This window comes from Chelonoidis abingdonii, chromosome 25, assembly GCF_003597395.2.
Source record: "Chelonoidis abingdonii isolate Lonesome George chromosome 25, CheloAbing_2.0, whole genome shotgun sequence".
Taxonomy (NCBI): Eukaryota; Metazoa; Chordata; order Testudines; family Testudinidae; genus Chelonoidis; species Chelonoidis abingdonii.
In genome coordinates, this window is record NC_133793.1 from 10,613,041 (window position 1) to 10,622,902 (window position 9,862).

Here is a 9,862-nt window from a genome sequence, read left to right on the forward strand (position 1 = left end):
TGGCCTGCTTGACTCACTGATAGCGGAGGGAAAAACAAATGGTGGTCTTCCCCATGGTGCCAAAATAAGGAACTGCTCAGGGCAGTTCTTCACTTAAAACAATGCATTGGTGCCTCTGTAGCGCTTAAGTGAAGATGCTCTGTGCCGACAGGAAAGCTGCTCCCCTCAGCATAGTTTATCCACCTCCTGGAGAAGTGGTAGCTGTATCATAGTGCTGTCTGCACGGAGGGGTAGGTTGGTATAACTACATCACTCAGGGGTGTGGATTTTTCACAGCCCTGAGTGATGTAGTTTATACTGATTATAGGTAGAGCTGGCCTCAGAGTTCCCCCCTCTCTTTTCTTATGTACTTTCATGAGCAGTGAAAGAGCTAACAATGTTAATGTTCTAAAATATCAAGTGGGGCACCTGAGTTACCCCATCACTGAGATATATATATATATGGGGCAGCTCATGCTTCTCTGAGAAATTGTTCCAGGCTCTGGCAGATCAGTTTACTCTGTTCAGTTTTGAGATTATTTGTTGCAACCCAAACAGTTGGTGGGGGTGGGGGGTTCACACCCCTGAGCGATGAAAGTGCCAGTGCAGACAAAGCCATATGCCAGGTCTACACTACAGACCTATATCTGTAACTGTGTTGCTCAGGGGTGTGAAAAATCCATATCTCTGAGCTACATAGTTATATCGACTGCTGCATAAATAAGCTGTCTGCCTGCAGGAGAGCTTCTCTCACTAACCTATCTACTGCCTCTTGGGGAGGTGGATTAACGGCCAACAGGAGAAGCTCTTCCTATGGCTTAGAAGCATCTCCACTAAAGCACAGCAGCTGTAGCGCTGGACATGAAGAAAAGCACTTAGAATTTATTTTTAAAAATTCTGAGACTGGCACAGGAGGGCAGCTTGGGAGAGTAGCTAATACTGCTGCCTGCCAGCCCAATCAAAACCCTGGCTTCCATCCCCTCCTTCAGCCCACATCTAATATAACTAAATACCAAAGTGAAAGGTTTGTCATGCTGCTTCTGCTTCCAGAATCCATGCTGAGACAGGTTGGCATTGTCCTCCACTTTCTCCTTGGGTACAGGGCAATTAAGCATGCTTAGCCTAAACATCTTTCAATGTAACCAGTTGGATATTATGACTTAGCTCAATAGGTACCAGTCAGGGTTACAGAAGACATTTTAAAAAAAACAAACCCCAAACCTCAGGATGAACATGAATTGCAGGAGGAGAATGCCACTCTGGAAATAAATGTCCATCAGGAATATAAAATCCTGATGGTTTTATATCCCCCTGCTGGACATCTAACTTGGCCATTGGCAAGGGAAATGTACTGCTGCACTGTTTGCCCACAAGAGGGAACACTTGAGCTACTGTGCTCCTGGAAAGGTATCTGTGCCTTAGAGCTCCTTTCTGCAGGCTTGGCCTGGGGACTTGCTCCTTTGGGGGATGAGGGATCCCCACCACGGGCTGGCTTGCAGCAATGAGACTTGATCTGTAGGACTTAAAATAGTAGCACAGGAAACTAGAGTGCCTGCACAATAGGGTGGGAGGTAGAGACCTGGTCTTCAAACAGGAGGTGATCCCTCTTCTGTGTCGAGACACAGTTCTGTGAGCAGAGCAGCTGGGAGATGAAATGAGAGCTCTTGTGAGAAAGGAAGTGCTGTTGGAGATGCTTGGGAAGCCCACGGGTACAGGGAGAGCTGAGAAGTCGATGACAAGCTCTCGTGTTGCTCAAAGCGTGGAAGAGGGTAGTGGATATTTAGATCCCTTCAGGGTCTGTTCTTCTCTCTGCAGGGATGGAGATCACTATGATGCTTTAAGAGACTGCTTAAAGGCTATCTCCCTGAACCCAGGCCACCTGAAAGCCCACTTCCGCCTGGCCCGCTGTCTCTTTGAACTGAAGTATGTGTCAGAAGCACTAGAGTGTCTGGATGACTTCAAAGGGAAGTTCCCAGAACAGGCGCATAGCAGCGCTTGTGATGCACTGGACCGAGACATCAATGCAGCCCTCTTCTCTAAAAGTGATAATGGTGGGTGCAAATGCTCAGCTCTTTGGGTTGGATTCCAGTATAACTCAGGAAGGAAGTCTTACAACCCTTCTATAAAGTGAGGCTCACTGAACTGCAGTTTGTCCATAGATTGATCTCCTGGCTGAAAGCTGTCTCCATAACTGCACCAGCTGTCTTGTGACTTGCAACTGTTACTTGGTTGTTTACGGAGAGTTCTAAGTTCCGTAGTATTTTATGGTCTGTCCCTTCTTGCTGAAAATTATCCCTTTCTTTTTAAAAGGGAGGTTCCTGAAGGTTGTGCTCCTGAGACCACGGGTTGCAGGGGGAGGGTCCCAAAGAATGAATTGGTGCTTATATAAAGTATTGGATTCACAGCTCTGGAGCAAGGTCCTTGTGCCACAGAACGGGTACAGTATGGGCAGCTTCAGTGCAAGCTTCCTGCCAGTATCCTTCACCTCTTGGCCAGAAGGCACCTCAAGAGAAAATCTCCCCCAATGGTTTATTTGATCCTTGGTTTTTGGAGGCTACCCCCACCAAGGTGGGTAGTTATGAGATGGACATCTGCCCTCAAAAATTGGACTGAGCTTGATCTGAAGAGTCATAGTCGCTTTTGGTCTTAAGCTGCGCAGGAGTTCTAGGGTTGATATTGCAAGAAGAGGGTTGAGGTACAGAGGCGGGACAGTGAGAAGGAAGTGTGCACTCTAAGTACCTATCCTCTGAATAAACTGGCCTTCACTCTCAACTAGAACTGTCATCTGAGTTCCTCTCGCAAGTACTAAACTAGTTGGAGAATTCTCTGCTCCAGCATGTGATGCATGAGGAGGAAAATATCTCTGTACTCTTCATCCTTCCAGCTGAAGACAAGAAAGGGGGCGGTCCAATTCGACTGCGAGCAACTGGGCGCAAAGACTCCATCTCGGATGATGAGATGGTGCTGAGGGAGCGCAGCTACGACTACAAATTCCGGTACTGTGGCCACTGTAACACCACCACAGACATCAAGGAGGCCAACTTCTTTGGCAGGTACGTTGACTTTGCATGGTAAAGATGCAGGATTTCAGTTGCACAGAACAGCAGAGTGCTGCTGTCCAGTGGCCATGTCATGATGTGCAGGCCTAGCAGGGACGGCAATGAGAAGATAGTGTTGCTTCTGGTCTGTGGGGATTTTTGACCACTGCAAGTGGCACTCCATGGATTGCTGGTTTAAATGGTAGGTCAGCATAGAGATGACTGCTCATTACAATCTTTCAGTACTCCAGCACTTCATCCCCAACCATATGGGTTCTGAGGACGGCGGGAAATGACACAGAAGACTACCATTGTCGCTATCTAGAAATGTCCCTTTTCTTGGGCGCTGGGACAATGCTATCTGAATCTGGAGGTCTGTCTGGTTTTGTGAGATTTCCTTACTCGGTATAGTGCTGAGGATGATGATGATGATGAGCCTTTAAGTGCATGGTGAAACCCAAGTGCTGGATCTTGTCACTAGCTGATTCCCTGAGCTAATCTTGTATGTAGGTGAGAATAAGGCTAACCAGGCAGTAGCTTCCTTACATCTCAGCCTACATGGACTTACCTGCTCCCACCCTGATCCTTCAAACCCATTAGAATAGCCACCTCTTCAATGAGCGTGCACTGTAATAGGGTACAGAGCCCTCCTCCACCCTCTCCTTCAAGGTATGACTGCTGGCTTCTCTAACTACCTTGTGATCTCAGCAAAGCCCTTTGTTTTTCCCTTCCTAGCAATGCACAGTACATAGTCAGCGGCTCAGACGATGGGTCTGTCTTCATCTGGGAGAAAGAAACTACCAACCTGGTGCGGGTGCTGCAGGGGGATGAGTCTATTGTGAACTGTCTCCAGCCCCACCCGAGTTACTGCTTCCTGGCCACCAGCGGCATTGATCCAGTTGTGCGGCTCTGGAATCCAAGGCCAGAGGTAAGAGCAGTAACAGAGCATCTCTAAAGAAGTAGGTCCTGGCTGATGGGCTTTGGGGCTCCTGGCCAGAAGCCATTGTCCTCATGGAAGCAGAAGATGGATTACAGGGTACTGGGATAGTTGGATGGATTCGGAGTGAGATTTCTGGGTTTTATTCCTGGCTTTGCCATTGGCTCACTCTGTGCCTGCCTCACTGTTCCAGGCACTCTCAGTTTTACTCTGAGAGGAAATCTGTGTGTAGCAGAGCTGTCAAAAGATGCCCAGGTAGAAAAAACTTTTGACTTCTTGCCAAAGCACCTGTTTTCAAATGTCCTTCTGTGATCTCTAGGTTAGGCTATGGACGGCCTCTTCCGGGCCAGGCCAGGTATGGCTGATCCAGCAAGAGGCTGGGGGGTTGGGGAAGGCCTGGTTTTGGAGGGAGGCTCGGAACAGAGGGAAGATGCCTTTGCTCATAAGTGAGGCTGAGGTCTAACTAGAATGAGGCATAGCATAATACAGGCTCTGCTCTCCAAGGCTTCCTGCCTCCTTTTTGCCAGACTTTGCCAGTGCACCTCTCCAGACATGGAACGAGTCTTGCTTTTTCAGCCATCGTGGGATGGCTTGGGTGGGTGGTGGGTTTTTTTTTTGGTTTTTTTTTAAGCCTGCTTTCTTAATGCTTCCAAAGGAAGGCTGATGTCAGGGGATTGCCCAGGAGGGGAGGGGGCATTTGCAGTGTTCCCTCTACTTTTTCCTGCCCTTGTGCAGAATGAACGTTATGTGCACCAGTATGGAGGTGAGGTGATGTCATACATCCATATTGGTGCACATAACAAAATTCATGTGGCAGGGGTGGGGTTGAGGATATTGGAGTATGGGAGGGGCACCTCTCCCCTGGCCATGGCAGGGCCGGAGCTGGGTTGGGGCCGGGGAAGCGGGAGGGGCGCCTCTTCCCCGGCCACGGCCTGAGCACCTGTGCAGCAGTTAATAGGTGGCTGCGTGGCCACGCAGCTTAGCAGAAGCTTGTCACAATGGGCACCTCAGCCTTTGCTTTTCTCCTCTTTCTCACCCCTTCTCAGATAACAAAAAAAAAAAACTGCTGCAGCTCTGTGGTGCATCTTGCCTGAACTGTGAGTCTCAGGTACCCCAGCTTGTGCAGCCCAATTGGAGGGCCAGCAGGCATTGCAATAGAACTATGTACAGGCAGCTGGGCAACCAATTCTTTTCAAGATGTCCAGCGGCTTGGTCATTAAGCCACTGTATCCAACCCCTGCTGAAATCCTAATTAAATACAACCTTCCCCCAGCACAGGCCTACAGGTTAGAGGATGCCTAGTAGCATCTTGCTATTGAGCTTGTAATGTGAACATTCACCCATTTGGGAGTGGGTCAGCCCGCGAGTCTGTGGTGTCGTATGACATGACTTTCACCCAATCTTCAGTCCAGAAAACTTGAGCTTAAGGTTCCAGAAGGGAGTGGTAGAGATGATGCGTCCCTCTCTGGTCAGCAAAAAATCACAGTTCTAGTGCCACCTCGTGCGACTGCCCTCCCAGAGCTGTCTCCTTTCTTGTTTGCAGAGTGAAACCCTCAATGGGCGTGTCGTGGAAGACATGGAAGGCGCTTCGCAAGCTAACCAGAGACGAATGAACGCAGACCCCCTGGAGGTGATGTTGCTGAACATGGGCTACCGTATCACAGGACTGACCAGTGGGGGGGCTGGAGGCTCGGATGATGAAGACAGCTCAGAGGGGCAAGTCCAATGCCGGCCCAGCTAAAGCAGAATGGCTTGTCCTTCCTGTAATTGTTGTGTTGAAGGGGAACCTGGTTTCCTTGGTTCTAAACTTTCTCTGACTGCACTGTTTCACACTATGCACAGAGTAGGACAAGCTGGCAGGGGCAGGAGCGGCCTTTTCATTAGACCACCGCCACCACCTCTCCCCCTCCTCCTCGTCACACTACTGAGCAGCATGGCAATGCAGTCTGGGTTTTGCCTTTAGTGGAATTTAGTCCCTGCAGGGATTTTGAGTTGTCTGTGAGCAGTATAAACTGGTGACCTTCTCCAGCGTCAGCAGGAGGAAGGGACATTGGCTACATTCATGCATTTGCAGAGGATTCTTAATGTCCCAAATAAAATGTAAATCTAGGGCAGGGACTATGGAATGACTTTACTGCAGCAGTCTTGGTCTCTGAAGCTTTTGGCTTAGCTGCTCTACTGCCGGCCCTGGTCTGGGACTGTTGGTCATAATGGAAAATCTCTTTGGCCCACTGAACATCTCACTAGCGTTCATCTGGTCTCTATCTCTTACCGTATGGTCCTTGAAAGGGACTGTGTTTGTGTTTAAAAATGGATGGTGGCCAATTGTTGTCTCTGGGTATCTACCTTAGCTGATGAGTAAAAGGAGACATTGAGTACATGCAAATGGAGGGGGGGATGGAACTGCCTTCCCGGCTTTAATATCCGTTATTTTCCTCTGTGTGGCATGTGAACCAGTAGAGTAAAGATGCAGTAATGGGAGAAGATTTGGCCTGGGGTATGAGGCTTGGATGACTAATGTGGGCAGAGCTACCAAGGAAAGTGGCTAATAGCATTCTTCCAAAGCTTCCATCTCCTTCACCCAAAATACTTTTTAGATCTATTTACCTTCTCCTTTCCTAGCACCCACGCTCTGGTATTGGGAATGCTGCTGCCACACACTATGGCATCTGGAGTTTGAGTTTCTAGAAGGTGAAATTTTAGTGCCATCAGTTACTCAGAATCTCCACTCCTTGCCTCAGCTGAGGTGACGTCTCCCTGCCTCATCGCCATGGTGATCGCCCTCTTGTGCAACAAGTAGAGGGGGTACTGTGGGTTGGTGATCCTCTCAGGAGCAGTCCTTGCTTTCCTCACTTTTCCCGTGCTAACTATCCGCAAAGCCAGGACTGGTGCTTCATATCTTTAGAATATAGCACTGTATTTCCGCTCTTTTTTTTTTTTCCCCCAGGTAATTTTCAGCCCTGTGTCCCCTCTTGCACTTGCCAGACAGTAAATATCCATTTGATCTTAGATGACTGTGCTACAGCCTAAGTAGAACTGTTTTTTTTTATGACTATCAACTAAAACCAAAGAGCCCCTGGAGATCTTACTGCTTTCTTGCACTCTTTACATTTTGCTGCTGAGGATCTAAATATGCTAACATTGGTCCCAGGAGTGTGGGGGTTGTGTGTATGAGCGTGCTGCCTTAGGGCTGTTTCCCCACATGGTGGAATCCCCTGGTCTTCCTGTACCTCTTGCGGAAGGGTGAGTGGCCCATCCCTCCTTCTCTGGCGGCTGTGTGCTGCCACACATTGAAGGGAGGATTGGCTGGGTGTTGGCTGATCAGTGTGACTGGCTTCCCTCCCACCACCACAGCCTGCTCTACCTGCTGTACAACAAGGGTGAGGCAAGTATGATCTAAAGAGGTCTGTGGTGTGTCCCACGGGCTGCTCCCTTTGTAGTACAGGATCTACACTGCAGTGTTCAGCAGACCCCTAGCAAGCAATGCTCAACCTTCTACCTGCTGCAATCCAGGTGGAGCTAGCTGGACCCATATGGTCTCTGCCGGCTGCACCTCTGCCTCTAAGACACAAAGGCAGCCAATGTCTGCTCCGTCTTACCCAGGTGAGGCTCAGCCCTCATGTGCTTTGGGTCACTTGGAGGTGCACCTTGTGAAGATAGAGTGCTTCTATGCTCTTCAGAGCCTCCAGGGACTAGGACAGGTGGTATTCGTAGTCCAAGCAAATGTAACCTCAGATCTTCTTCCCTCCAGACAAGACTTTCCTGGGACAGGCCATCTCTTGGGGGGTGCTTATGCCTTTCGCATTCTTGCCTGGTTAACTTTTTAATATACCACCAATGTGATACATGCAACTCTTCACACAGCTGTGCCCATTTAGTTGTGTACAGGCTACTCCCTGCAGCGGTGTGCCAGAATTCCCAGGTGCTTGGTGTTTAAAATCCATTGGCAGTAGAAAATGGCTCACTTGTGGGTTTTTTTGTTTTTTTTTTTTTTTTAAATTGGCCTGGAGTTTTTTGCCTAAAGCTTTCCAATAGACACATCTTTCTTTCTCCTCCCTCTCCTTAAACTTTGCAAGCTTTTTCTGGACTCTCTCTTTTTAACGCTCAAATCTACTGAGAGTAGAGACTCTCTAAAAAGAACAGAACCATAAGCTCTCCTGGGGTTTCTCTTTCCATTCAGCTTATGCCATGGCAGCTGTTTTTCTGCGTGCCAGCGTAGCTCTCCTACCTGCTAGCTGCAGTGTGAAAGCTACAAGACTTCCTGCCTCTGCAGTGGATATCTTCCTTTTTATTTAAATAGCTGCTTTTGATTTAAAAAGAAGGAAATAATAGTGGGGTTGAAAGGAGGAGTCCCTCTGGCCCTAATCCCTCATTTTGGACAGATTCTGTCTGCTTTACCACTTGTTAATGAGAAATTCCGTATTTATTGGTGAAGGAAAAACAGACTGGGGAAGAGATGTTGCTTTATTTACCTCTGCTGTTTTCTTCTACCCTTCCCCTTGAAAAGAAGCTCCTCCATTTTTTTTGGTTAACTCTTTCTAACCGAGGCTAGGCAGAGATTACACCTTTTATTTTTGTATTTTAGCAGTGGGGAATCTCCTTAGAGCCTCTAAGATTCCTTTGGATGTTGCAAAGACAACTGCTCATAGCTTTTAAATATCAAAGAGGACAGTCTCCCAACCTCTGCCCCTGCAGTTGTAGAGATAACACACAAGCCTTCCTGTCCTCATTAACAGGATCAGAATATTTCTGTTTCTCTGGTCCCTGGAAGAGAAAGGGTTAAGCAATTAAACAGTTCTTTGTTCTAGTTCTCTTTGGTGTCATTTGTTCAGTGGATTGTGTTGCCCCTGCCCCCATCCCCCTTTTCACTATTGACTGTGCTTGGCTGGGGTGGGGAAAGAAGCAGATGATTGGAGGGATGACTATTAAATACAGTTCTTCTTAGGGTGCACAGGCTTCTGCAAGCTCAGTGCAGTGTGCGTGGGGGGTGTCTATAAAAGAAGCTCTTCTAAGATGATCTCCTGGTACTGACTATTTTCATAGTCCTCCATAGATGTAGTACTAACTTTAACTGACCCAGTAGTGGGGGAGGGCTGTTGTTCTCATGCAGAGGGGGGGATGCGTCTGACTTTGGGAACAGAAGCCTCCTGCCTACACTTATCTCCAGAAGTTCTGTTAAAAATATCTTGGCTGGGGTTTGAACTAGATGGGCTGCCCAGGGCTTTTGGTGGAGGAGACAAAGTGGCCTTCTGGTGCGATTGCCTTGTGTAAGGATGAGTGATTAGTTTGTCTCTTTAGAAGAGAGATCTCCAGGCAAAGGGGAGCTCACATGCTCCATGGCCACTGGGGCTTGTGCATAATTCAAGGATAGGTGGGAGGGCCCTAGTGTGGGGCCACGGAGAAAAGAGTGTGAAGGAACTGAGCTGTTACTTCCACATGGGGAGGAAATGGAACTCTTCCTATTAGTAAAATAGTCCCTCTTAAGCATGGAACTCTTCTTAAATGGCCGCCTCTGTTATGGGTCACCTGCCTGCCTGACTCCTACTGCACCTGAGCTGCCTTTGCTTTCTGGCAAGGGAAGCACCCTCTAAAAGCACACTTGCCACCGTGAGAAATATTTGTACTTAGTGCATTAATGCTGGGTACAGTGTCAGAAATGTGCCCTCTCTAGAGAACATTGCAAAGTTGTTTCCCTCAGAACACGTGTGAGACATTCTCCTACCCCCTCATCTGCTATGGAAGCACTGGGCCCTAAATAATGGAGTTGGCCCTATTACCAAAAGGGAGAAACAACAGCGTGCTCCAGCTAACTCAGTGGAGTCCATTAAAACTCTCTCAGGGGAGCTCACCTAGTTAAACCTGCTGTTCTCAGCACTGCCTTGCAGCCTCCACCTCAGTGCAGTGTGGC

The 9,862-nt window shown here is 48.4% G+C and overlaps 1 protein-coding gene across 6 annotated transcripts in view; it reads left to right on the plus strand.

Moving 5' to 3' along the window:
* Window positions 1–8,761, plus strand: part of WDTC1 (WD and tetratricopeptide repeats 1) — a 42,228-nt gene extending 33,467 nt beyond the window's left edge. For all 6 annotated transcript variants that reach the window (XM_075060835.1, XM_032802895.2, XM_032802893.2 and 3 more), the window contains 4 exons: window positions 1,795–2,030; window positions 2,864–3,032; window positions 3,753–3,945; window positions 5,498–8,761. In XM_075060835.1, coding sequence (XP_074916936.1) covers window positions 1,795–2,030; window positions 2,864–3,032; window positions 3,753–3,945; window positions 5,498–5,695 — 796 coding nt within the window. In that variant the 3' untranslated portion in view covers window positions 5,696–8,761. The remainder of the gene's footprint in view (window positions 1–1,794; window positions 2,031–2,863; window positions 3,033–3,752; window positions 3,946–5,497) is intronic.
* Window positions 8,762–9,862: the final 1,101 nt, after the last annotated feature.